Source organism: Trachinotus anak, unplaced genomic scaffold (genome assembly GCF_046630095.1).
Source record: "Trachinotus anak isolate AG129_WGS33_773 ecotype Australia unplaced genomic scaffold, CSIRO_AGI_Tana_v1 ptg000009l, whole genome shotgun sequence".
Lineage (NCBI taxonomy): Eukaryota > Metazoa > Chordata > Actinopteri > Carangiformes > Carangidae > Trachinotus > Trachinotus anak.
In genome coordinates, this window is record NW_027273860.1 from 18,916,378 (window position 1) to 18,943,050 (window position 26,673).

The 26,673-nt window shown below is 41.5% G+C and overlaps 2 protein-coding genes and 15 non-coding genes across 22 annotated transcripts; 2 read left to right on the forward strand and 15 right to left on the reverse strand.

Moving 5' to 3' along the window:
* Window positions 1–14: 14 nt before the first annotated feature.
* Window positions 15–7,178, forward strand: map3k8 (mitogen-activated protein kinase kinase kinase 8). Of its 2 annotated transcripts, none has more exons than XM_071485675.1 (8): window positions 15–143; window positions 818–1,186; window positions 1,338–1,508; window positions 2,462–2,723; window positions 3,598–3,704; window positions 4,627–4,779; window positions 5,994–6,240; window positions 6,378–7,178. In XM_071485675.1, exons 1-8 carry the CDS (start codon window positions 141–143, stop codon window positions 6,500–6,502), a joined length of 1,437 nt encoding a protein of 478 aa, XP_071341776.1. In that variant the 5' UTR covers window positions 15–140; the 3' UTR covers window positions 6,503–7,178. The 2 variants fall into 2 exon arrangements, with proteins under 2 accessions (XP_071341776.1, XP_071341777.1); XM_071485676.1 differs by having other exon boundaries at window positions 1,341–1,508; window positions 6,378–6,650.
* Window positions 7,179–10,558: 3,380 nt separating this feature from the next.
* Window positions 10,559–10,630, reverse strand: trnaa-ugc (transfer RNA alanine (anticodon UGC)). The gene has a single exon. It is a non-coding gene; the product is annotated as a tRNA-Ala (tRNA).
* A 432-nt stretch (window positions 10,631–11,062) lies between these two features.
* trnas-aga (transfer RNA serine (anticodon AGA)) lies at window positions 11,063–11,144 on the reverse strand. The gene has a single exon. It is a non-coding gene; the product is annotated as a tRNA-Ser (tRNA).
* Window positions 11,145–11,416: 272 nt separating this feature from the next.
* On the reverse strand, window positions 11,417–11,488 carry trnag-ucc (transfer RNA glycine (anticodon UCC)). The gene has a single exon. It is a non-coding gene; the product is annotated as a tRNA-Gly (tRNA).
* A 599-nt stretch (window positions 11,489–12,087) lies between these two features.
* trnaa-ugc (transfer RNA alanine (anticodon UGC)) lies at window positions 12,088–12,159 on the reverse strand. The gene has a single exon. It is a non-coding gene; the product is annotated as a tRNA-Ala (tRNA).
* Window positions 12,160–12,625: 466 nt separating this feature from the next.
* Window positions 12,626–12,707, reverse strand: trnas-aga (transfer RNA serine (anticodon AGA)). The gene has a single exon. It is a non-coding gene; the product is annotated as a tRNA-Ser (tRNA).
* Window positions 12,708–12,979: 272 nt separating this feature from the next.
* Window positions 12,980–13,051, reverse strand: trnag-ucc (transfer RNA glycine (anticodon UCC)). The gene has a single exon. It is a non-coding gene; the product is annotated as a tRNA-Gly (tRNA).
* Window positions 13,052–13,651: 600 nt separating this feature from the next.
* On the reverse strand, window positions 13,652–13,723 carry trnaa-ugc (transfer RNA alanine (anticodon UGC)). Its single transcript has one exon. It is a non-coding gene; the product is annotated as a tRNA-Ala (tRNA).
* A 432-nt stretch (window positions 13,724–14,155) lies between these two features.
* trnas-aga (transfer RNA serine (anticodon AGA)) lies at window positions 14,156–14,237 on the reverse strand. Its single transcript has one exon. It is a non-coding gene; the product is annotated as a tRNA-Ser (tRNA).
* Window positions 14,238–14,509: 272 nt separating this feature from the next.
* trnag-ucc (transfer RNA glycine (anticodon UCC)) lies at window positions 14,510–14,581 on the reverse strand. The gene has a single exon. It is a non-coding gene; the product is annotated as a tRNA-Gly (tRNA).
* Window positions 14,582–15,181: 600 nt separating this feature from the next.
* Window positions 15,182–15,253, reverse strand: trnaa-ugc (transfer RNA alanine (anticodon UGC)). Its single transcript has one exon. It is a non-coding gene; the product is annotated as a tRNA-Ala (tRNA).
* A 432-nt stretch (window positions 15,254–15,685) lies between these two features.
* Window positions 15,686–15,767, reverse strand: trnas-aga (transfer RNA serine (anticodon AGA)). The gene has a single exon. It is a non-coding gene; the product is annotated as a tRNA-Ser (tRNA).
* Window positions 15,768–16,039: 272 nt separating this feature from the next.
* Window positions 16,040–16,111, reverse strand: trnag-ucc (transfer RNA glycine (anticodon UCC)). Its single transcript has one exon. It is a non-coding gene; the product is annotated as a tRNA-Gly (tRNA).
* Window positions 16,112–16,711: 600 nt separating this feature from the next.
* trnaa-ugc (transfer RNA alanine (anticodon UGC)) lies at window positions 16,712–16,783 on the reverse strand. Its single transcript has one exon. It is a non-coding gene; the product is annotated as a tRNA-Ala (tRNA).
* Window positions 16,784–17,930: 1,147 nt separating this feature from the next.
* Window positions 17,931–23,356, forward strand: LOC139625569 (uncharacterized). 5 transcript variants are annotated; one of them, XM_071485681.1, is made up of 8 exons: window positions 17,935–18,535; window positions 20,188–21,319; window positions 21,570–21,770; window positions 21,896–22,242; window positions 22,320–22,581; window positions 22,699–22,759; window positions 22,876–22,950; window positions 23,056–23,356. In XM_071485681.1, the coding sequence occupies exons 1-2, from the start codon at window positions 18,460–18,462 to the stop codon at window positions 20,805–20,807; spliced, it is 696 nt and encodes a 231-aa protein (XP_071341782.1). In that variant the 5' UTR covers window positions 17,935–18,459; the 3' UTR covers window positions 20,808–21,319; window positions 21,570–21,770; window positions 21,896–22,242; window positions 22,320–22,581; window positions 22,699–22,759; window positions 22,876–22,950; window positions 23,056–23,356. The 5 variants fall into 5 exon arrangements, with proteins under 5 accessions (XP_071341783.1, XP_071341782.1, XP_071341779.1 ...); XM_071485678.1 differs by having other exon boundaries at window positions 21,896–22,228; XM_071485680.1 differs by having other exon boundaries at window positions 21,896–22,207.
* Window positions 23,357–23,773: 417 nt separating this feature from the next.
* trnas-uga (transfer RNA serine (anticodon UGA)) lies at window positions 23,774–23,855 on the reverse strand. Its single transcript has one exon. It is a non-coding gene; the product is annotated as a tRNA-Ser (tRNA).
* A 720-nt stretch (window positions 23,856–24,575) lies between these two features.
* On the reverse strand, window positions 24,576–24,658 carry trnas-cga (transfer RNA serine (anticodon CGA)). The gene has a single exon. It is a non-coding gene; the product is annotated as a tRNA-Ser (tRNA).
* Between the last annotated feature and the right edge of the window lie 2,015 nt (window positions 24,659–26,673).

The window sequence follows — 26,673 nt, forward strand, 5'->3', positions numbered from 1 at the left end:
TCTCCACCTACGCTCCGACCGGCTGCACTTCCTGTGTTTACTTCCTTCTAAACACCGTCCGAAGTCTTTCTCTGTCAGTCGCTTTTGGATGCCGGAGATACACAATGGAGAGACGAGCTTAAGCTTCTGACGCTAAGATCATGGCAAGTACTGTGTTTTGTCTTTACTACATCTCACCAGATGTTGTACAAAATAATCTGTATTATCTGCTGATATCAAAAATGGCAGCTAAATATTTTAGAGATTGGTTGTAATATCTGTAGAACATCCCGAATTCACGCTGTCGTTATCGTTTTCGAGTAGAAGGTATTCTTTAAGGTTCTGCTAAAGAAATCTACCACAGTGGCTTATTTGTTCAGTTTTAGCATTGGGTTTGGTGGGGTGGGAAATCCCTCTGTCTAAAAAATAATTTGCAAATGTATTTGATTTGCATGAAGCAATTTATGAGCTAGATTCTTATTCAAAGACCATTTAAGAGCATTAATGAGCTTTTTTTATCTGTTATTTGTTATAAATAGATGATCAGCATTGTGGGTACTTTATAAATGTAAAATAAGATCCAAGCTTTCCCGAGGGGCTTCCCAGCATTTCTGTGAAACTCCCTCATTTGCTAGGAAAACAGTTGTCTAAGCCCCTCCCAGCTGCATATCCAGCCAGCTGAAGCGAAGCTTCATGCTTCAGTGTAGTATCAGTATGCATCCTCTGCCCCAGATGAACTTTCTAAAGTCATCAACTGGCTGATGACTGGTGGGATTTCATGCAGTCTGAGCTAAACAGAAAAAATGTCCATAAGCTAACTCCTGATATTTCATTTTAGATTAAGCAGGACAAGTCAAGCATCAAGATGGATTACAAATATGATAACGGGATAGAACTGCTGTTGGCTCACATGAACATAGAGGACATCATCAACGCTGCAGAGACTCTGTATCAGCTTGAGGAAGAGGAGGCAGAAGAAGGAGGCTTGTTCGAAGAGGAAGGTCTCTCCCAGGAGGAGATGGATGAGAACGAGGAGGCAGGGGACTCTGTGGGCTCGGGGAGTGAGCAGAAGGACTATTCTGATGGGGTTGGCAGTGTTCGGTATGGGACGGTGACAGACCTCCTGTCCTTTGTCAACCTGCTCTCTAACATGCAGGCAGCAGCCCTGCAGCACCTGCCTCAGGAGATGGGAGTCCTGCTGAATAAGGTGGGAATCAATTTTTCTTTTTGTCCTTTAACCATGACTCCATACCAAGACTGAATGTTTGTGTGCATGACAATTGGTCTATTACTGTGTCTACATTTTGATATCATGAACCAAGAAAAACTTGTATTTGTTAACTGATCTTTCATTGCAGAAGGAAATGGCTGTTAAAAAAGGCCGCTACCAGATCAACATGGATGTGCTCCTGTTTCCATGGAAGCTGACCTACAAGAATCCCGGCTCTGGCCTCGTGCCCAAGGGCTCATTTGGGAAAGTCCACTTGGCTCAGGACATTACCACCAGGAAGAGAATGGCTTGTAAACTGGTGAGTGCTGCTGGGCAATGCCTGGAATCCGTGCTATGTTGACTTCTCGAAACTATGGCTATAGGTGCCAAACATTTTACCTGCCAAGTACTGTGTGTTCACAGAGCAACTATTGCTGTGTTTGTCCTGATGTCAACATGACATTTGGTATATCTTTTCATTAAGTAAAAGAGGAAGAGTGCACTTAAAAGAAGAACTGTTTTTTTTGTAACAAAAGGGCCAAGATGAATGCAAGAATGGAAATTTAACAGTAATTCCCTCAACTCCTCGGGATGTTTGAGGTTAAATTTAGATAAAATGTGTTTATTTTTTCCCTACATGGAAGCTATTGGCACACAAGGAAGGAGTACTTTCCTACCTGGTCTGGTGCAATCATCAGAATGCTATGTTGACACAGTGTATTGTACACACTGTTACCAGTACAATGAAGGAGGCTTAGTTTACAGTATGTGCTTGGTATCTGAGTTACAACCAATTTCCTGCATATCAGCAGACATCTTCAGAAAACAGCATCAACAATTAATTTTCACTGAAAAATTGTGTAACAAAAATGCTTTAATTAGTTTAGTAAGAAACAGGCTTGTTCGCTTTCTTGCCAAGAGTTACATGAATCCGATCCTAGCCTGGCTTTGTCCCATCAGCCACCCCTAAAACCACAAATTGTTGTTGCTGCATTTCTGTTTGTGTATGGAAAAAACAGACCAGATATAACATGTTAATTAGTGATGTTTAGAGGTGCTGATAGCCAGATTTTGCTACCTGTATGCTCCTGTCTGTATGCTAAATATAAAGCTATAGCCAGAGGATGTTAGTATAGGTGGGCCCAAAGACTTGAAGGGGTAACAAGCTAGCTTAGCTCTGTGCAAAAAATTGGTGAACTACTCCTTTTGAATAGAACCACGGTGATAGTTTGTAATGATGAGTTTATTCACATCTCATCTTCACCCTCACAGATCCCCATGGAGAACTTCAAAGCGGCAGACGTGGAGTTCCAGGCCCGGTTCCGACACGAGAACATCGCCGAGCTCTACGGCGCTCTGCTCTGGGACCAGAGCGTTCATCTGTTCATGGAGGCTGGAGAGGGCGGCTCAGTCCTGGAGAAGGTGGACAGCTGTGGCCCCATGAGGGAGTTCGAGATCATCTGGGTGACCAAGCAAGTCCTGCGGGGCCTGGAGTACCTGCACTCTCATAATGTCATCCACCACGACATCAAACGTAAGAACAAAATTTAAAAAAAAAAATGTTTGTGCTGTACTGTGCTAAGCAAGTTATCTAAGATTTCCCTCTTTACGTGAAAGTCAAAGCCACGGACAGAGGCAGCTCTTATTCATAATTCTGGGTACCAGGCAGGTTTAAGGTGAATCAGTACAGACAGCCACAAACCAAAAAGACCACAGAAATCTCACACTGACAATCTTACACACTCTGACTGACAGAATTTTCTATACATTTCCTGCTCTGTATGGTTGACTAATGCATTTTTAGGAAATGTGTAAAGGCAGCCAAGTAACTCTGACTGAGACTGAGACAGTGAGTGGGGCTCAGTTGAGGTTTGATACGAGGTAGTTGGACCACAATGGCGTTGCTGTGATCAAAGCATTCTCCACAACCATTTGTCATCCGCGTGTCCTCAAAACTGTTTGCTGTCTGGAAATTCCAGCCCACTTCTCATGCTCTCAGGGTTAAATGTAGGGTCCAGAGTGGCAAGTGACTTACGACAACGGCCGGTCTGGCCTTCTGACATGTTGCTATGGTTGTTACTGTTTCCTGCCTGCGATAAAAATATGTAATTAGGCCTCAGTGAGGATTTTAAGCATGAGGATGAGCCTTTTCACAAAAGGCTTGCCCTCAAATTATCTGTCAAATTCCTTTGCTAGACTTGACCTTTTCAAGGAAGGCCCCAGTGGCCTTGTCTCAGTTGAAATCAAAGAAAACACAGCGCAAGCCACAAATTAATGCTTATTACCTCAAATGCCAGCCTGCATAGTGAAGCATTAACACTGAAAACACTGTACACAACAGCTCCTTTTAACAGATGGTGTCTCTGCAACATCTGAAAATCACAACTTCTCTTTTTTCTTTTTTTCAGCCAGCAACATTGTCCTGATGTCAGACAAAGCAGTGCTGGTGGACTTTGGCCTAACGGTGCAGATGACAGATGATATTTATATTCCTCGTGACCTGAGAGGAACAGAGGTGAGAAAATAAGCCAGAGATCTGATAAAGTCTTACAGGCTGCAGGTGTACGTCTGTAAGGGATAAATTGCTTACTCCAATCGATACTTGTTTGTCTATCTCTGTATTTGTGTGTGCGTGTTTACTAGAAAAGGCAGCAGTCTCCTTGACTAATGACTCATGACGCAGGGATTTTGACAAAGTAGTCTGAGACTTGTCAGCACTTGTCTCTCTCTCTTTTCCCAAATGATTATAGAAATTCAGTAACTGGCACCAGAGCAGTGAGTGCACTCACTGACTTCAGTGATGCTAATAATAGTCTGCTTATGCTTGGCGTTCTCGGTGCATATGTTTTAATTAGCACTTGGGAAAGTTTGGGCTAACCCAAGAGATTTCTCACAAGTCTTTTATACCATCACATATTTTCCCAGTTTTCCATGTTTTTTACCTGTTTGTATGCCAGTCCATAAAATTTTTTGTATATGCACCCTGGGCCTCTCATGGCCTGGCTTGTGGAAAGTCCCTGGGCAGACACCCAGTGATAATAATAAGTAGACAGACAGAGCCACTACACTGGGCTGCTCAGGCTTACATTAACGTGAGAGACCAGCCTGGAATTTCCAGCAGAGAGAGACAGAGAGAGAGAGAGAGAGAGAGAGAGAGATGAACTATGGTTGTCTGTTTGTTTTTCACACTCCAAAGGCCAGCACACTTCTGCATTACCCTCACCTTGACAAACAAAACATGGGTGTAAAGGTCACTTTGTACCTTTTACACTTTTTACTTTTTAAAGGTCACTTTTTTAGTGCAAGAGGCCGTTTCCTGTTTGTTGTACCCCACTGAATTGGAAACCAACAAACATATAAACCACTTTCACACTTTCTCCTGCCATTATGCAGCATTATGCAATACATCTCATTCATGTAATCCTTCTTTCATTTAGATGTATATGAGTCCGGAGCTAGTTCTGTGTCGAGGTCATAACACCAAGACAGACATCTACAGCCTGGGAACCACCATCATTCACATGCAGACTGGTAGCCCTCCATGGGTCCGCAGATACCCGCGCACTGCCTACCCATCATACCTCTACATTGTAAGTACTCTACATTTTTATTAGCCATGCTAACAGCATGGATCTATGCATAGTTTATTGCTCTAACTCTGCAACTACTGTATGAATTGCAACAGAGCTGCAACAGATAGTTGATTAATATAATTGACTGTGAAAATAATCATTATCTGCTGCTCTAGATTGTAAAGAAATGTGGTAAACATTGATGGTCCCCAGAGGGTGAGGCCCACTGATGAGGATGCAAAGCTTCAATATACTTCTCTAAAATGATCACATGTAGTGTTTTATTTTTACAGTAAGTCGTTGGTTTGCTAACATGCTAAATTGATACATTGACTTCAATCATAATAATACATTAAAAAAACTTTTCCTTTAATAACTGGACATATAAAATCAAGGGGTGTGTTTTGAGGTTAAAGACGGATATGCCTTTGAAGACTTATTCAAGGGTAGAGGCGCATGACCTGAACAATTTCTATTTGCAGCAGAGTATTTGACATTTCCTTCTGACTTTTTCCCTGACGCCACCCTCTAGCCAATTTCCACATACTTCACCACAACTGCTAAGTATCAAAAGCAAGTTCAGGATGCCAGCTTTTATCAATTTAACAGCTTGGCTAGATTTGCAATGAGCACTACACCTGCATAGCACTACTAGAACAGCAGTCGTATGTATTATTTACTGGATGTGCCAGGAGACAGAATCATGTATCTCGCTGCATTTCAAAAAGTGACTCATTTTTCCATGACCTTATTCAGGTCTTCCACAGTCTAGATTATCATGAGATAAAAAAGGTTTAACGTGACTCTTCACACTGTGACCCATGGCCTGTTTAGTCAGTCACTACTTCTTTCTTTTAAAGGTTTTCCATTACATGTGCTTTCAAGAAGTCCTGTTTCTGTTTTTGATGGTTATCAGCTCTGTTAATTTGAAACAGTTACTCACTTCCTTGTGAAACTGCTGTCATGGAGAAGTAATGTTACATAGTTGTCACGTCTGCAGACTGAGCTTTGCAATTTTTCCTTGTTCCTTTTTACCATAATCAAACTTGATTTACAAGCTACTACTCACAGTGACACTCAAAAAAGAAAACTGGGTCACAGCTGCAGGAGGAGTTCTTTGTGACCAGTTGTTTTTGTTATTTGGAAGCCTCCACCGCCTTTGTAACTTTTGTTTTTTTCCTTTCATGCTGCTGTTTTCTCACACCAATTTGGCCTCATCTGTCTCCCAACAGATACACAAGCAGGCACCCCCTCTGGAGGACATAGCAGAGGACTGCAGCCTGGTCATGCGCTCCTTCTTGGAGCAGGCCCTCGAGAAGAACCCTGCTCTACGGAGCTCTGCATCCAAACTGCTGAAGCATGAGGCCATCAACCCACCAAAGGAGGATCAGCCACGTTGCTGGAGCCTTGACTCAGCGCTAGAGGAGGCCACACACACCATACTACGGCAACAGAGCCAGCACCCAGACACCACACAGGGTAAGGACCTTAGATGCTGATAGACATTTATGGATACATTGCCACCAGCAAAAACACATGATTGGAATTGTTTCCAAGCATGAATACTGAGCACTAAATATGCTCACACTACATTTTCTACTGTTTTTCTTCTGCAGAATCGTCTCTGTACTCTGAGGACTCTGGCCACATGAGAAGAAAGGGCTCCTTGTACATTGACTTGGGGGCCTTGTCAGGTTACTGTAAACTGGTCACAGGGCCCCCCACCTCAGAATATGGCTAACACCGGACCACAACTCATCATTTTTGTGGCTGAACTGTTGTTGAAGCTAAGTGATAAATTACCTTCAACCTTCTTTGACAGTCTGACTCACTCCTCACTGTTAAGGACGGACAAATAGTTCAAACAGGAGTGGAGCTGCAGGCGACATGGCTCATCGACAAACTGAACATGTTTACAGGAGTCAAGATGACTTGAAATTAATGGAACCAGCTCAGCCTGAAATGGACAACACTGCAGGACAGTGGTTTAATGAGATCCATTGTGAATAAATTAGCATTAGCTATTGGTATAATTTCCTGGACTTCCTTGTGGGATGTCTGTACATGCTTTATTTCAGTGTGGTAATTAACACAGGAATAAATTAAATGTATTCTGTTTTTTTCCATGAAATGATCTCTTATAGTCTTCAAAAATAAGTTATTCTATCACTAAAATTGTGAACTTGTAAGCTATCTGTTAAAAGAATGTGTGCACTACGCATATGTAGATGTATGTGTCATATGTAGTTCATTATGGACTTCCTCTTGTTTATTCCTGTGGAATATTAAAAGCATCATTATGCTATACAAATTACGTTTCTGCGGAATGCATGTGCTGTCTGATTTGTTTTTTTGAAACTGCCCAGAGTTTGAAAATGTATTAGTCATTATGCAATAAAAGAGCAATAATCTGAAAATCATGTTGTCTGTGATATATCATTACTCAGTAATTGAAATTGATTATACATTTTGGATTTGCCACTTCACAACTGGGGGAGATTGATGTTAAAACATTCAGTGTATCAGTGATGATCCTTGGATGGTCATTTTTTAACTAAAACATGGGCAATGACTAAAAAACATTCACCTACAAATATCAAATAGCAAGGGGCTTTTTTCTTGAATCCTCTCATGATTTCCGACTCAGAGTTCATTTGCAAAGATTTGATATTTGACACAGATAATACAGAAGATCACTGATGAGTTTTAATGGAAAGAACAGAATGCATTTGAGTTAGTTAGGGAACATGGTTTCATGGTGACAGATGAGTGGGTGGGGGACACTTAAGTTCCCCGTTCGTGCTCTGGCTGCCTGTCTCTCTCTTAACAGTACAAATAAATATAGAAATCAGACCCAGCCGAATGTACAGCACGACCTCTGCATTTAATACACCCATGTAGACTCTGGTAGGGGACTGTAGGTCTCATGTTGTGAGACAGTTGTGTTTTAGATCAAAGGTCTACAGCCTTGCTAGCTTCTCTTTCAGTCAAATGCTAACATCAGCATGCTAACATGCTCACTTTACTATGCTAACTTTTGCTATCTTCTTATTGAAATGTTTCACTTTCACATCTGTCTTGTATTCCCAGCTTTGTTGCCAATGGCTGAAAGTAGCTTTACTCAAACTTTTATACTACTTGTCTCCACTCAATAATACTTATATTACACTATACTAAGTATAAAGTACTTCATACATTTATCTGACAGTTCATTACTTGACTCTGCTTATGCTGCAATTTGCAAGAAATATTCATACAAAACTGATCTGATTAAAAATCTGATTACTTTCTAAAATGTGATGAACTGGTCAGTGAAAAAAATGCCCTTCTTACCAAGTATATCCATCTGCAATTTGGCATTTGTTTTATTTATTTTGTCAGGAAAAGTTGTATATAAAAATACAACAGTGCAAATATTTAAAGCTATACTCAATACAAATCAGCTTTTCTATCATTCTAATGCAACTACCTGCCTCACTTTCATGTTTCAATAAACAGACACTCTTTCTGATAATTTTTAAAGAAGTTGATTTAAAGCTAAAATAGATTTAAGTTCTCATAATTCTGATTATAGGAAATAAATATCTTTATGAGAATGATGTTTTTGAATGTTAAATTGACCAAGAATTTATTGTTAACTAAAATAAAAATGCTATTCAAACATTTGTGTAAATAATTATGTAATATACAGTGCATTCAGAACATGTTCAGACCCATTCAATTTTTTCACATTTTTTTATTTTGCAGCCTTACACTAAAATTTTAAACTTTCTCATCAATCTACACTTAATACCCCATAATAATGAAGCAAATGTATTAAAAAGGGAAAAAAAACTATGACACTTGAAATTTAGCCCAAGTGCCTCCCTTATCTCCACACAAGATCTCTGGAGCTCAGCCAGAGTGACCATCAGGCTCTTGGTCACCTCTCCTACTGATCTCTGTAGACAGGCATGGCTTGGTTTTTGCTCTGATATGCACTGTCAGCTGAGAGACCCCGTATAGAAATGTGTATATCTGAGCTAAATTTCTAGTATCAAAGGGTAGCAAACAGTATATATATTATATAATATATATATTATATTTTAGTTTTTCCTTTTTAATAAATTCCTAAAAATTCAGTTTTTACTACATCATTATAGGATATTGAGTATAGATTGATGAAAAAATATATATATTTTTAATTCTAGCATAAGGCTGCAATATAACAAAATGTGAAAAAACTGAATGGGTCTGATTACTCAATGTATATAACAGTGGGACATGATGATACCGCTGTACTTTTAAGATTTTGAATGCTGGGCTCTACATGTAGTGGAATACTTTTACATTATTACCACTTTTACCTCAATAAAGAATCTGAGTACTTCTTCCACCACTGTCCATTTATAGATATTTCACATGGCATCCAAAACATTTCTTGCATGTTTCGTTGCTAAAGGACATTTGAAGTCCAAGATGTTAGTAGGTAGTGATTACATTTTCCCAACATGAAGCAAAACTGCATGACTGAAAATGTTCCTGCAACATATTCTACAGTATTTCAGCAGGAAAGAGAAAAATTGTGAAAAAACCCCAAAGTAACATTTCAGTGGAAGCTGCTTTGTGTGGGCTTTGCTGGATTCCCCAACAAGCAGCAAGGTCACATAGATTAGGTGTGAATAAAGTTTTAGCGAAGCCTTCTACTACGTTACTTTTAATTGTTCATAATTAGTCATGGGCAGTATCTACTACTGATTTTGCATCAGGGAAACCCATGTAGTTAAAATGTGTGAAGTGTTCCTCTCCTATCTGCAGCTCAGGCCCACTCTTCCTTTTTCTAAAAGTGTAACATGTGAGTGGGTAGCGAGCTTTGCTGTGGAGGGGGTTGCCTCTGAGTCTGATCTGAAAGCCAGCACTTACAGTCATATTCATTGGTTTCCACTGAATGTGACAGAATACCACCATCTGCTGGTGACAGCAGATAAAACTCTTTCTCAAGTAGTTGTATTAAACTGACAGAGGCTGCTGAATAGATAAAAACAGAAGCATTTTATATGAGGTCTGTTACAGAATTTTTAGTGACCACATTTTTAGCTTCCAATTTATTCTGACCTTGGTCTGCTGTTAGTCAGCTGCAGAGAAATTTCACCTGCTGTGCCTTCCATTTCTATTCCTTCTTCCTTACGTGAGCTGCTGACTCAGCAGAAATCATCCAGTCTTCTCACATGTCAGCTATAGTAGTACAGTTGTTAACATAGACACCCTCCATGAAGACCTGTATTTGAATTCTGGCTGCTAAGAGCATGAGAGGTTTATTTTAGAGGAGCTGTTCACATGTATTGAACATTAAATATGTTGCCATACATCTATCTGCAGGTAAGTGCAGCCCCTTCATGTCTTTTTCAAATGCCTAGGGCCAATTTAAAGTGAAAATCTTTTTAAAATGTTAAGTTGGGACGAAAGGACTAATTGCTTTAAATGTACACTGAGTTACCAGTTTTTTAGGTCCCTGTACAATGTAATTAAAATCTAATAACACAGATCTGCAATAACTTCTATCTTCCTAAATTAAAGTTATAATATTGTGTCCCACTGACAGTGTGTCAAAGGTGGGTTTTAGTAATTACTGAGATTGTAATAAGTGGTGTCGTGTTTTAGCAGCAAATCTGGATATTATCTCATCCTCAACACGTGCAAACCTGCTTCTCTTGAGTGAGAGGTACTTTGATCTCTACTAAACTTTGACATGACTGTTAAGTCACATGTTATGAAACGACAATGTGACATGGAGAGTTAGTACCAACATAAAACCACATGGAGATGCCAGGGATTGAACCCGGGGCCTCATACATGCAAAGCATGCGCTCTACCACTGAGCTACATCCCCTGTTCGGGCTGTGGATATTGTGTTAGGATAGGGTTTCTGAATAGCTGCAGCAGCTAAAATCACAGTTAATCTTCAAGTGCTTGTGTATGCATTGTGGCGCCTACAGACAGCGATTTCAGGCATCATAAGTCTATTGCAAGCCACGCTGTGCTCATTGGATCTCCACAACGTGTGTACGACTTCGAGTTGTGTGGTTGAGTGCCGTCCGACCCGTGAGGTCTGATGTAACAACGTTGTAATGACTGTGGCGTTGACAGGCATTGCACAGTTTGTGCTGCCGCCAATATTTGGATACACACGGACATCCGCATGACATAGACCGAATGAATGGGTGCTAAGAACCAGTGGAGATGTTGGGGACTATCAAAGATGCAAAGCTCGTGCTTTGCCATTGTGGACACCCAACTAGAAGAGTACGCAGAAACTACCACACGTTGTTGGCAGGAGTTGAACCTGCGCGGGGAGACCCCAACGGATTTCTAGTCCATCGTCTTAACCACTCGGCCACAACAACTGCATGCCAATTGCGTGCAGTTTGTTGTCCACCTGCATCAGTTAGCATTTACACATCTCACATTGAATGCATTATTCTGCTTTGGTGCATGTTTGAAAAATCAAGGAAGATCTGGTGGATAAACATGGATGTGGTATTCTACCTTAGGGTCCTGACGTGACGATGCCACCCGTGTGTTTCAGGTAGACAGGGCTGATCAAATGTTTCCGTCCCAGCTCATAGAGGCACAGATTGCTGAAATGAAATCCAAGAGTTAGAGGGTAAAAGACAACTGCGATGGCCGGGAATCGAACCCGGGTCAACTGCTTGGAAGGCAGCTATGCTCACCACTATACCACCATCGCTTGGAAAACAGGGAATTTTATGGAATTTTTCCGGTGAGTCAGCAGTTTACGTCAGTGGAGGAATTGGACTGGGAGAGGAGCAGTTGTGACCTTGAAATTTTGAAGTAGCAGTTAAGCTGTATCATGGTGCATCTTAACTAATACAAAGCCACAGAGGGATTAAGTGAAACACTGTTGAGTGTCACTTTGGGATACATCGGGGGGGGGGGCTATGAACAAAGTGAATTCCATGAGCTCTGTCACTGCTGTACTACTCATTTAGCTGGTTGTGCTCGTGACATCTTACAAGTGGCTGGACTTGCAACTCAACATTAAGCCCACTTTGCAGAAAACAGCGAGCCATCCAGCCAGCGAACAGAGGTATGGTTTCAGTCCATATCGCCAAACGTCCATGCTCTTTTTCTTGCCTTTTGTCTGTGTGAAACTTGTATTCCTCAAGTCATCCTTGTTTAGTCCGCAAGAGCCTTTGTGTATTATGTTAACGTTTTCTTTTTCTTTTCCGCAGCTCAAAACTGTCCAATGTCGCCAGCAGGATATGAACCTGCACAGGGAGACTCCGATGGATTTTTTGAGCTTCATTACTTTCAACCTAAAGACATTGGAGATGCCGGGGATTGAACCCGGGGCCTCATACATGCAAAGCATGCGCTCTACCACTGAGCTACATCCCCTGTTCGGGCTGTGGATATTGTGTTAGGATAGGGTTTCTGAATAGCTGCAGCAGCTAAAATCACAGTTAATCTTCAAGTGCTTGTGTATGCATTGTGGCGCCTACAGACAGCGATTTCAGGCATCATAAATCTATTGCAAGCCACGCTGTGCTCATTGGATCTCCACAACGTGTGTACGACTTCGAGTTGTGTGGTTGAGTGCCGTCCGACCCGTGAGGTCTGATGTAACAACGTTGTAATGACTGTGGCGTTGACAGGCATTGCACAGTTTGTGCTGCCGCCAATATTTGGATACACACGGACATATACACGGACATAATATCCAATATTTGGATACGCACGCATGACATAGACCGAATGAATGGGTGCTAAGAACCAGTGGAGATGTTGGGGACTATCAAAGATGCAAAGCTCGTGCTTTGCCATTGTGGACACCCAACTAGAAGAGTACGCAGAAACTACCACACGTTGTTGGCAGGAGTTGAACCTGCGCGGGGAGACCCCAACGGATTTCTAGTCCATCGTCTTAACCACTCGGCCACAACAACTGCATGCCAATTGCGTGCAGTTTGTTGTCCACCTGCATCAGTTAGCATTTACACATCTCACATTGAATGCATTATTCTGCTTTGGTGCATGTTTGAAAAATCAAGGAAGATCTGGTGGATAAACATGGATGTGGTATTCTACCTTAGGGTCCTGACGTGACGATGCCACCCGTGTGTTTCAGGTAGACAGGGCTGATCAAATGTTTCCGTCCCAGCTCATAGAGGCACAGATTGCTGAAATGAAATCCAAGAGTTAGAGGGTAAAAGACAACTGCGATGGCCGGGAATCGAACCCGGGTCAACTGCTTGGAAGGCAGCTATGCTCACCACTATACCACCATCGCTTGGAAAACAGGGAATTTTATGGAATTTTTCCGGTGAGTCAGCAGTTTACGTCAGTGGAGGAATTGGACTGGGAGAGGAGCAGTTGTGACCTTGAAATTTTGAAGTAGCAGTTAAGCTGTATCATGGTGCATCTTAACTAATACAAAGCCACAGAGGGATTAAGTGAAACACTGTTGAGTGTCACTTTGGGATACATCGGGGGGGGGGGGCTATGAACAAAGTGAATTCCATGAGCTCTGTCACTGCTGTACTACTCATTTAGCTGGTTGTGCTCGTCACATCTTACAAGTGGCTGGACTTGCAACTCAACATTAAGCCCACTTTGCAGAAAACAGCAAGCCATCCAGCCAGCGAACAGAGGTATGGTTTCAGTCCATATCGCCAAACGTCCATGCTCTTTTTCTTTCCTTTTGTCTGTGTGAAACTTGTATTCCTCAAGTCATCCTTGTTTAGGCCGCAAGAGCCTTTGTGTATTATGTTAACGTTTTCTTTTTCTTTTCCGCAGCTCAAAACCATCCAATGTCGCCAGCAGGATATGAACCTGCACAGGGAGACTCCGATGGATTTTTTGAGCTTCATTACTTTCAACCTAAAGACATTGGAGATGCCGGGGATTGAACCCGGGGCCTCATACATGCAAAGCATGCGCTCTACCACTGAGCTACATCCCCTGTTCAGGCTGTGGATATTGTGTTAGGATAGGGTTTCTGAATAGCTGCAGCAGCTAAAATTACAGTTAATCTTCAAGTGCTTGTGTATGCATTGTGGCGCCTACAGACAGCGATTTCAGGCATCATAAGTCTATTGCAAGCCACGCTGTGCTCATTGGATCTCCACAACGTGTGTACGACTTCGAGTTGTGTGGTTGAGTGCCGTCCGACCCGTGAGGTCTGATGTAACAACGTTGTAATGACTGTGGCGTTGACAGGCATTGCACAGTTTGTGCTGCCGCCAATATTTGGACACACACGGACATCCGCATGACATAGACCGAATGAATGGGTGCTAAGAACCAGTGGAGATGTTGGGGACTATCAAAGATGCAAAGCTCGTGCTCTGCCATTGTGGACACCCAACTAGAAGAGTACGCAGAAACTACCACACGTTGTTGGCAGGAGTTGAACCTGCGCGGGGAGACCCCAACGGATTTCTAGTCCATCGCCTTAACCACTCGGCCACAACAACTGCATGCCAATTGCGTGCAGTTTGTTGTCCACCTGCATCAGTTAGCATTTACACATCTCACATTGAATGCATTATTCTGCTTTGGTGCATGTTTGAAAAATCAAGGAAGATCTGGTGGATAAACATGGATGTGGTATTCTACCTTAGGGTCCTGACGTGACGATGCCACCCGTGTGTTTCAGGTAGACAGGGCTGATCAAATGTTTCCGTCCCAGCTCATAGAGGCACAGATTGCTGAAATGAAATCCAAGAGTTAGAGGGTAAAAGACAACTGCGATGGCCGGGAATCGAACCCGGGTCAACTGCTTGGAAGGCAGCTATGCTCACCACTATACCACCATCGCTTGGAAAACAGGGAATTTTATGGAATTTTTCCGGTGAGTCAGCAGTTTACGTCAGTGGAGGAATTGGACTGGGAGAGGAGCAGTTGTGACCTTGAAATTTTGAAGTAGCAGTTAAGCTGTATCATGGTGCATCTTAACTAATACAAAGCCACAGAGGGATTAAGTGAAACACTGTTGAGTGTCACTTTGGGATACATCGGGGGGGGGGGGCTATGAACAAAGTGAATTCCATGAGCTCTGTCACTGCTGTACTACTCATTTAGCTGGTTGTGCTCGTGACATCTTACAAGTGGCTGGACTTGCAACTCAACATTAAGCCCACTTTGCAGAAAACAGCAAGCCATCCAGCCAGCGAACAGAGGTATGGTTTCAGTCCATATCGCCAAACGTCCATGCTCTTTTTCTTTCCTTTTGTCTGTGTGAAACTTGTATTCCTCAAGTCATCCTTGTTTAGGCCGCAAGAGCCTTTGTGTATTATGTTAACGTTTTCTTTTTCTTTTCCGCAGCTCAAAACCATCCAATGTCGCCAGCAGGATATGAACCTGCACAGGGAGACTCCGATGGATTTTTTGAGCTTCATTACTTTCAACCTAAAGACATTGGAGATGCCGGGGATTGAACCCGGGGCCTCATACATGCAAAGCATGCGCTCTACCACTGAGCTACATCCCCTGTTCAGGCTGTGGATATTGTGTTAGGATAGGGTTTCTGAATAGCTGCAGCAGCTAAAATTACAGTTAATCTTCAAGTGCTTGTGTATGCATTGTGGCGCCTACAGACAGCGATTTCAGGCATCATAAGTCTATTGCAAGCCACGCTGTGCTCATTGGATCTCCACAACGTGTGTACGACTTCGAGTTGTGTGGTTGAGTGCCGTCCGACCCGTGAGGTCTGATGTAACAACGTTGTAATGACTGTGGCGTTGACAGGCATTGCACAGTTTGTGCTGCCGCCAATATTTGGACACGCACGGACATCCGCATGACATAGACCGAATGAATGGGTGCTAAGAACCAGTGGAGATGTTGGGGACTATCAAAGATGCAAAGCTCGTGCTCTGCCATTGTGGACACCCAACTAGAAGAGTACGCAGAAACTACCACACGTTGTTGGCAGGAGTTGAACCTGCGCGGGGAGACCCCAACGGATTTCTAGTCCATCGCCTTAACCACTCGGCCACAACAACTGCATGCCAATTGCGTGCAGTTTGTTGTCCACCTGCATCAGTTAGCATTTACACATCTCACATTGAATGCATTATTCTGCTTTGGTGCATGTTTGAAAAATCAAGGAAGATCTGGTGGATAAACATGGATGTGGTATTCTACCTTAGGGTCCTGACGTGACGATGCCACCCGTGTGTTTCAGGTAGACAGGGCTGATCAAATGTTTCCGTCCCAGCTCATAGAGGCACAGATTGCTGAAATGAAATCCAAGAGTTAGAGGGTAAAAGACAACTGCGATGGCCGGGAATCGAACCCGGGTCAACTGCTTGGAAGGCAGCTATGCTCACCACTATACCACCATCGCTTGGAAAACAGGGAATTTTATGGAATTTTTCCGGTGAGTCAGCAGTTTACGTCAGTGGAGGAATTGGACTGGGAGAGGAGCAGTTGTGACCTTGAAATTTTGAAGTAGCAGTTAAGCTGTATCATGGTGCATCTTAACTAATACAAAGCCACAGAGGGATTAAGTGAAACACTGTTGAGTGTCACTTTGGGATACATCGGGGGGGGGGGGCTATGAACAAAGTGAATTCCATGAGCTCTGTCACTGCTGTACTACTCATTTAGCTGGTTGTGCTCGTGACATCTTACAAGTGGCTGGACTTGCAACTCAACATTAAGCCCACTTTGCAGAAAACAGCGAGCCATCCAGCCAGCGAACAGAGGTATGGTTTCAGTCCATATCGCCAAACGTCCATGCTCTTTTTCTTGCCTTTTGTCTGTGTGAAACTTGTATTCCTCAAGTCATCCTTGTTTAGTCCGCAAGAGCCTTTGTGTATTATGTTAACGTTTTCTTTTTCTTTTCCGCAGCTCAAAACCGTCCAATGTCGCCAGCAGGATATGAACCTGCACAGGGAGACTCCGATGGATTTTTTGAGCTTCATTACTTTCAACCTAAAGACATTGGAGATGCCGGGGATTGAACCCGGGGCCTCATACATGCAAAGCATGCGCTCTACCACTGAGCTACATCCCCTGCTCGGGCTGTGGATATTGTGTTAGGATAGGGTTTCTGAATAGCTGCAGCAGCTAAAATCACAGTTAATCTTCAAGTGCTTGTGTATGCATTGTGGCGCCTACAGACAGCGATTTCAGGCATCATAAGTCTATTGCAAGCCACGCTGTGCACAGCTGTGTTTATATGAAACTTTGGCCATGTTTAATGTGAACAGTCTGGCATTGTAACATTGACCTAAAATAAAGAAAAACATAACAGGTCCCCTTTTAAAAACTAAGGCCAGGACTTCTCTGTTCCAAGATAACTTATCATCCCAGCACATTTTAAACCTGGTGTGATTCAGTGTTTTAAAGGGATGGGAGGAAATACTTAACATTACTATTATTCTGACTGTGACATTCACTCTGCTGTGTTTCGATGATCATGGATAGAATTTTGGTGTTAGTGTTTTTCCAAGGTGAGAGAAAGCCATGTGTAGATGGTTTCTAGTTTTCAAGTATTGGGCATTTATGAATCCTGTCATGTCTTTCTTTGCTCTGGTACAAATCACATTAAAAACTCAACCAGACCTAATTTGTTCAACTAAAATTCAATTCCACTGATTCAAAAACCAACAAAAAGACTTAGGAAGAGATAAAAGACTGTCATTACACTGTGGTCACACTAGACATTTAGGCTATGCAGTGTTTGCGCCAATGAGTGTATGTGTTGGGTTGCAACCCAACTCCTTTATGGAGCAAATACCATACTCAGTAAAGCACTAATAAGGCTATTTTGATAAAGGCTTCAAGTGAAACTTGTCGTCAGCAGGATTCGAACCTGCGTGCAGAAACCCCAATGGATTTCTAGTCCATCGCTGCACTCAGCCATGACAACCTGTTCATAGCAATGAGAATGACAGTCATTGGTGTGGACTGTAAAATTAGTGTATTATAATTGTCTACATGTAAGTGGTGGTTAAAGTGAATGAATGTGTGTACTACTACTACTTTACTTCTACTACTACTACTACTACTACCAGTAATAATAATAACAATAATAATAACAGTAATAATAATAATTATTATTGATATTATAATTATGGCTGTTTATTTATTATTGTTCCATTTTTTATTTTTTATTTAATATATAAAACGTGCAGTCTACAACAAGAAAACATATTTTACATAAATCAATATTTTGAGAAGCCTAAAGCATCAAATATTCTGCAGAGTAATAGTTATTTAGCCTAATCTGTATATCTACGATTAAGTTAAAGACTAGAACTGTTACAGCTCTAATGAAACCAGGCTTTGATTTAAAGTATTATTATTATCATAATTATTATGAGTGCACTACTACTAGTACTACTACTACTACTTCTACTACCTACTACTACTACTAATAATAATAATAACAATAATCTTATGATTAAATCATATTAAAATCGCACAGTATTTTCTCTGATTTCAGCTGATATTAGGAAGGAGCCACAGGTCGTCATGGTGATGATTAGTGACGTGTTAAGCGGCTCCTATAAAAGCAGATCCCCGAGTTTTCATTTCAGTCTGCACCTGGACGCTGATTGACAGGAGCTGAGCTCTGGAGAAGTGAGATTCTTCACCTGATCTACTGAAAAGTGAAAAGTGAGAAACACATCTGTGATAAAGTGCTAACATGTGGCAGTGAGGACGCAGCTGCTGCAGCGGGAGAACATGGCCTCCTCTGGTTTCCTCCGTGAGAAGCACCTGCTGACTCTCGGCATCCTCCGCCTGCTGGATGACCGCTATGGTAAAACACAGTCGGCCACTGTCGACTGAAGCAGCGTTGCTCTGTATCAGTATCAAATGGACCATATGTGACTGCTTCATAATAAATGAAATAAAAAGATTTATGAGCTTATGCGGGTAATTATATATTTGGTTGGTTGAAAACTTTCCCCAGAACAAACATCAGACCTGCATTAAAGTTGTTGTTTCGGTGTGAAATGAACACAGATGATTGATTTTACACTTGACAGGTGAAACAAGTAGAAATATTCAGGCAGTGACTGAGTTTGGACTCGTTTTTGGAGGAGAACAGGTTTGTCGAGTGTAACATTGACAGTAGAGGACAAAGATGGCGACCGGGCCATTTTTCATAAAATGCTCAAAGCTGTACATGTTGCACGCGCCATGGAGACGACGTCAGGTACTGGAGCGAGCCGCCGTGTGACGTCAGCGCGGCCACGCTGGGCTCGGTGTCTGTGGATGACTGAGTCAGCCTGTTTCCGCTGCTGATGCTGCGCTGAAGCATCTCGGAGCTGTTGCAGCAGCAGGGCCAGAGGCTCAGAGCTGCTCACACCACAGCGGGCTCGTGTTCGGACTCAGGACTGATGGATTTACGTTTCCTCAGAGAGGCTGAAGTTAGAGGTAGATTTATCAGAGTTAGACTGAGAAGTGTAGAGTCCGAGAACATTATAACCACTGAGATCAAATATAGTCTTTGTGGACCTCCGGTTGTGTGTATTGACGTGCTTTGACTGATCTTATGTTGATGTAGAGACAGATGTGCAGGTGATGTGTCCAGATGTTTGTGTGGGGGATTTATTGTAAAGAGGGTACACACAGTGAGTCAGTGTGAAAAAGATTTTTAATGAGAGCTTCATCTTTTATAACATGAAATATTTATAATGCAGGTTTATTAGAACAGAGCAGCAGAACTGTGACTGTAGTTTGGTTAAATCTGATGAGTCAAAAACCAGGTGGACTATATTTTCTGGAACAGTCTCTGGGCAGCATCGATGTGAGAAACAGACAGGGTGATGCAACCATGGCTTCAACAGACAGTTGTGTCATTGATATTGTAGGAATGTTAGTGTTGAATGTGAATGCAATAAATGTGATCAAATATGACCCTGATCATTGAAGTCCCCCGGTTCCCTCATTACTGCCATATTGGGCCCATATGTGAGAGACAGATATAAAGTAAATATTATGGTTTATATAAATTTCTCAGTTTGACATAAGCTGCGGTTACAGGCTGCATGAAACATGGAGCATTAATCATCTTAAATCTGTCAGCATATGCTCTTTTAAATATGACGGAAAAATACATTTTTGCTTTAAGCTCCTTAAGTTTTCAATTACAAAACTATGAATTATTAATACGTCTCAACCATGACTGTTCTCACTGTGACTGAAGCATTTTCATGTTTTGATCTGATTTCAGATGTCATGTAATAAAAATATAGAAATAAAACAGACAGTCCATCTAAAAGACATTGAAATCATGTTTTATTCATTTGCCAGAATCCAATGACAGAACTTTACAAAATGTTTATTAACAGAACTTGGATTCAAAGCTGTTTATGTTCTTCTGAGTGAAATGATGTGACCTGTGGATCTGTTTTGATTTATTAATCCAGGCTTTAACTAGTCCAATCCTAACTTCTTCTCATTTAGCTGATCTCCCTCGGCCAGGACGAGTCCTTCAGATGATCATAACCAACGTGAGGAACCGTCCTCTGAGCAGCGAGAGCATCAAGTCCATGAGCGAGTCCATCCTGAGCCTGTACCACAACCTCATCACAGGCTCGAAGCACTTCCCCATTATTCCATTCAGAGGATCCTTCCTCTCTCTTCAGACGGCCACACCCTTCGTCCACATGGAGCCGGGCCGAGGAGAGAACATCAGACCCCCTCCTCTGGTGGAAGAACCAGCAGGTTTGATGGTTCCTGCTGAAGCCTCCAGCTCTGCTCCAACTATACGGACTCCAGTTATCCCTGAGATGATGGAGGTGGGACGACTGTGGGCCGACCACAGAAACCGTGTCCGGCACATAAAGGTTGACGGCAGGACTGTGACCAGAGTCATCTCCTCTGTGTACAGCTCTGACAGCACCGAGCTGTCGAACCGCTGGAGAGTGAGCGACTACAGAGAAGACGGACACATTATCATGTCAGTCCTCTGTCAGTTTACTGAGAAGTCTAGACAGTGTGCAGAGAGGAAGAAGAGGAAGACCACTGAGGAAGAAAGCAGCAGCAGGAGTCTGTCTCCACCAAAGAAACGCCTCAGAGTGTGATGGGATGGTCCATGAACACACCAGGACATCCAGCAGCTCCTGGAGGACCTGCAGGCTCCAGACTCTTTGGTTCTTCGAGGACATTTGACCTGCTGCAGCGTTTGTTCTGTCCCTTCACCACTGACATGGTTCAACGCTCCATTCTGGACTTACAGGCCTGAAGTGACGCCTTGAAAATGTGACTGACCATGTCTGTGTCCTGCGTCTGGCAGGTTAACAACAGGGATGTTTTCACTCCTCAGAGCCAGCCTGAGCGTCTGGCCGGGCTAGTGAGGCCCCTGGTAGCGTCTTGCACCGGGGCCCATGTGGACAATATTGAGGAGTGAACATTGTATATTTGTATATATGTAAATAGATTGTTCATCATGGCTGTGGTCACAGGTCAGCGTTTTCAGTGCGTCTTGCACTGGTGCTTCTTGCACCTTTCTTTCTTTCTTTCTTGGAGCTGGCCTGTGTCTGACATGGTGAAACTACAGTGGAGCCACGGGAACATCACAAGAGGGAACAGACTGGTGAGTCGTCATTTACACAGAATCTAAAGGTCAGATAGACTGTGTTCATACTACAGTATGAATATATTGTGTAAATAAATGTGTGTAGCCAATGTTTTGTTAAATACACACTAGTTACCTTTGTTAAAAATCCTCTGTGAGGCTTGTAGAGTTTTCATTGACAGACTGTGTCGGAGAGAAGTGACGAGTGTTTCTAACATTATGTATGTTTAACATTATGTACAACGTTTTCACTGTTGTCCTCGGGGAGAGAGAAGAGAAGACCAAAGAATAGAAGGGAAGAGAACTGAAAATAAGATAAGACAAAAGAAAAGATGAGAGGAGAAAATAAGAGAAGACAAGAGAAAAGAGAAGAAGAGAATATAAAAGAGGACAACACGAGTAGAAAAGAAGACAAGATGAGAAGAGAAAAGAAAAGACAAGAGAAGAGGGTTGAACTTTATTAAAAAAGGTAAATACACATTTGATGTTCAGAATTCGTATCAATTATATATATATAATAATAGTGATCAATACTTTAACCCACTGCTGAAGTTATTAACTGTTATTCTCTCTTATCTGAAATGTGTCTTTTAGAGAAAGAGAAGAAGAGAATGGAGGAGCTGAGATAAGAGCAGGAGAAGGAGACAGCACTGAGAGCCCTCTCATTTACAAAGATAAGCAATAATACATTTATTATATGGCTTCATTACAATTTCTATTTTGTTTATATCAGTGCTGAAAGTATTACGAAATGATTAACTATTGTCTCCTGTTGTCTGACATTTTCTTCTTAGAGAGAGAAGGAAACAAGTCCAGACCAGGAGGAAACAAGTCCAGACCAAGAGAAAACAAGTCCAGACCAGGAGGAGAGGAAACAGGAGATGAGCAGAGGAGACAACATGCAATGTCAACCATCTCATCAACAAAGTTTACATATTTATGTTATTATCAGAATTTCTACACTCAACAATTCTTCTGTTTAACCCATTACTGAAATCATCTGAAATGTGTCTTTTAGAGAAAGAGAAGAGGAGCTGAGATGAGCAGGAGACATCATGCACTGAGATCCCTCTCATTTAAAAAGATATATACATTTATTCTAAGTTGTTATCATAATAATTTCACAGTGAAATATTTATTCTGGTTGATGAAGTTGTTTATTAACTGTTGTCTCCTCCTGTTTGTCATTTATCTTTTGGAGAGAGGAAGAAACAAGTTCAGACCAGGAGCAGACGAGAGGAAACACAATGCTCTGTGAATCCTGTCATTTACAAAGAAAAGTATTTGTTTATTATTTGTCATTATCAGAATTATTCATACAGTGGTCACATGATCTTCTGGTTGCTGAAGTTGTTCATTAACTTCATCTCCACCTGTTTGTTGTTTGACTTCCACAGAGAGAAGAGAAGATGAGAACAGAGGGGGGACCACACACTGTGAACTCTCTCTGTGTAAAAGGTAAGTGCACATTCATTCCATGATATGACCAGTTTCAGTTTTCATCAGTCGTTCCTCTGTTCACCTCATTGCTGAAGTCACTGTCACTTCCTCTGAATCTGTGGTTTGTCTTTTAGAGAGAGAGGAGAGGAGACAAGACAAGGGGAGAAGAAAGGAAACAGCACGCACTGTGAATGCTCATATTTACAAAAGTAAATATACATTTATTTTATTTTAACATCAGAGTTTCTGTTCTGCTCTTCATCTTTATTGAAGTAATCAACAGTTATTAACCTTACCTGCCGTTTGTGTTTTAGAGAGAAACGAGAGGAGAGTCGACTCTGAGACTCCAGTGAGGACGAGCAGCTCCAGATGTGTCCTCATCTGCAGCAGCAGCAGCATCACAGACAGTTTGTTGTCATGTTTTACATCCTCAGATCGCTTTAAATCCCTTTGGGTGAATTTAACTGTCTTTGTTCCTTTCCTTCAACAATAACAATGACATTGTTTCATCATTTTATTATAATCAATAAATCTACAAAACACCTCAACCAACACTGACTGAATATTTCTGTTGTCTTATATTTTTGTTCTTAAATAAACAGTTTTTCACAGGAAGTGAGTTTGTGTTCATGTTGATCCTCAGCACATATGAAGAAAATCAGTGACACACTGTTCATTTTAACTACAGTGTGTTTGATTAAGTGGTTAATCCAGATTAAAGGATCATAACAAAGTGTAAAATCTTAATGTTACGACTCAGTGTCACATCTCAAGTCAGTGGATAGTAAAACAGTATTTGTGTTAGTGCTTCAATAGGGAAGTTTAATGTCAAATGAATAGTAATCTATATTTACTTTAAGAAGTACAAGTCTGCAGGGCAACTCATGACACAGTACTTTAAGGGCTGTGAGTTACAATTATATTTGAAGATTTTGTGTTTCCATTTTGATTTGCTCAATAAATGGACATTTATTTTCTCACATTCAGTTTAACCACATGGACAACTGAAGAACTGAATGTACTTAAATGCATCGTTGTTGACAGGATTCGAACCTGTGAGGGGAAACCCCAATGGATTTCAAGTCCATCGCCTTAACCACTCGGCCACAACAACTTAACAACCAGCTTTTTCAGGTGTCAGTTCCTTCACTGACAAAGTTTTATAGCCTAAAAATGTACCATTATAAATGGTCAATATAGTCAAAGGAAGCACAAATGCATCTCAGCAAGAGGTAACATGAAAGTACAGCTCCTGAAGACCAACTACTGCTGGGAAACAATCAGAAAGTGTCATGAAATATTCACCTTCTAAAATAAATTAGTATGTTATCCGATTAAAAGGTGGCAGCTCATTTGTCTGTGATCAAAGACATCAAACAGTGTAACAGAAACAGCAGGTCAGAGTTCATTCGGTAACACTGACAGTTTCCTAAATGGAGCTGGTTTCAGAGTCAACACAGACACACAATATATTCACCTTGTCAGCAGGATTCAAACCAAATGTGACAGTGTAAAATCATCATTTTGACAGTTTTACCTTAATCATTCACAGATTTCGATCCAGATGTGGAGGGTCAAGCAGATTTGAGTAGTTACATCTTTGTTGCTTAATTTCCCTCCATTTATTCACTGTTTCATTTTTTATTTAGCTGGTAGATTGCTGGTAGATTAATTACATTCGAGTAACATGATTATACTGTGACCATGATAAAACATTTTATATCTGTATCAGAACTGTCACACATTATTGCTGTTTCTAGACTGAGGAGCTCCTTTTCTTTTCATCAACTGAACCACATCATATCTGACAGGCTGTCAGGAAAGCCAACTTCAGCGTTGTCGGCAGGATTCAAACCTGCATGGGGAGACCCCAAATAGATTTCGAGTCCATCGCCTTAACCACTCAGCCACGACAACTGGCCTCCAGCACCTCACTATGATGCAAATTATCAGGTAATGTTGATAGGAGTACAGGAAATAGCCTTGTCCAAGCAATTTGGGTGTTTTGTTTGTTACCACTGTAACAGGATTTGGGGGGTCTGCCGACACAGGTATGACACAGTTACATTCTTTCCAAGGACTTGAGTGCTTTCAGCAGATACTGGACCTATAACAGACAAGCAGGCACTTGGTAGGGTGCCCACTTTAGGCATCGGCCACTTAGGCAGCTCCCTTCCTCTCCACCAGCTGGAGGCGCACAAAAGAGGATCTACTTTTAAAACCATCAACATATAACACAGTCGCACAGTGTAAATATTGTCTCACTTACAAACTGGCAACCTTTCATTATAGACCATTATATACCAAAATATGCCAACCTGTCCAATGTTCAAGTGGTCAGAAAATAAAGCACATAAAGAAGTTTGTATATATAAAGCCGGGGACTCGCAGTTAACTAATATTGCAGAACCGACCTTAGATGATGTACTTTAGTAATTTATAATTAATCACATATCGTAGATATTAATCAACACATCATCTTCTATCTCCATTTTCCCCTCAAAGTTTCTGTTATGTCTCCAATATATTTCACAATAATGTGATGATGTAAAATCACAGTACAAGCGCCAGTGCCTTTCATACTTTCTCCAGCAGATAGTGCTATAGGCCCATGATATAAGTGAAACACTGGCATTCGATGTCTGTGGCGTTGCTTAAAAAAAGTTTCATTACATCATGATATAATTCAAAAAGAACACATATACCTCCTTTAAAGTAAAAATAAACATGTGCAGTTAACTTTAATACACAAAATATAATATATTTAATTGTTCACAATGAACAGCATCAAGCCTGCATTGCTCTGTGTGTGTGTATGTATTTTGATGAGTGAGTAGACTTCACACTCTGGATGAGATTAACACAAGCAGGTCGAGAAAACTGTCCCAGACGTGTCCCCACATGACGTCTTGTATGCAAGTGACTCTATATTATATATATTATATAGAATGCACGTGTATATGTGTGTGTGTGTGTGTGTGTGTGTGTGTGTGTGTGTGTGTGTGTGTGCTCCAAAGTCTTATAATCTCCCGTGATTAACAGTGGAATCCAACTGGTCACAATAAGGTCTTTGTGTTGAGTGCGGAGCCAGCAGGTGAAAACTCTGCTTCAGACCTCAGAGGGAACCTGTGATGGAGAGTTAGCATACTGTGCTAACTCTGTCTCATCTGCATGTATATGTGTGTGTGTGTGTGTGTGTGTGTATAAATGTGTGTTTATGTCTGTGCATGTGGATGATCTGCGTATAGTAGCACATGCTTGAGTGGCGGGCTGTTTGACCATAAACTTGTTTGCACTAGGATAAGCATGCCAGCCAAGATTAACCATGTTTAAACCTTTGAGGATTAAGTGATTTTTAAACTGTTCTTTGGTAAGTCCACCTTAAATGAACCATAAATCCTTTGTTAGAATGCAAAACAACAATCCATGTTGTTCACTATGATATCATTATAAAAATCTCATTTTTCTTATTTCAAGAGAAAGATTATAATTGCAACCAAACCAAAAGAATTCAAAATATTCAAGTATTCAATTAAAAGAATAAACAACAAAAGACCCATATGAAGTGGATCTGGTAGCAGTTTATAGCCAAGGCTGAGTTGCTCCATCATCACATACAAATATGGATTCTGAGCAGGGCCAAGTCTCCTCTGCCAAGCTGACAAAGCTGTGTCTGTGCTGCCATGAAGCAGGCCAGTGGGGCACAGCAGCAGGAGAGCAGCACATTCAGTCACTGACATTTCAACAGCCGTTTACATGACACTCTGCCATGAAGACACTTTTCCTTCCATGAAATGTGCAGCTGCAGATGAGGAATCTGTCTGTGCATTTATGTGGGTCATTTTCCTGTTTATGGCTTCATTCAAAAGACTATGATGTGTACATTGTCAGCGGCTATTTGAATACTTCACTCAGCCTGTTTATTTGCTCTC

Excerpts from the sequence above, each read along its gene's own strand:
- map3k8 (XM_071485675.1), top strand. Across the intron at positions 1,187-1,337 it reads TGGGAGTCCTGCTGAATAAG|AAGGAAATGGCTGTTAAAAA; the intron begins GTGGGAATCAAT and ends CTTTCATTGCAG. Across the intron at positions 1,509-2,461 it reads AGAGAATGGCTTGTAAACTG|ATCCCCATGGAGAACTTCAA; the intron begins GTGAGTGCTGCT and ends TCACCCTCACAG.
- LOC139625569 (XM_071485677.1), top strand. The coding sequence starts at position 18,460 with ATGGCCTCCTCTGGTTTCCTCCGTGAGAAGCACCTGCTGACTCTCGGC. Across the intron at positions 18,536-20,187 it reads CCTGCTGGATGACCGCTATG|CTGATCTCCCTCGGCCAGGA; the intron begins GTAAAACACAGT and ends CTTCTCATTTAG.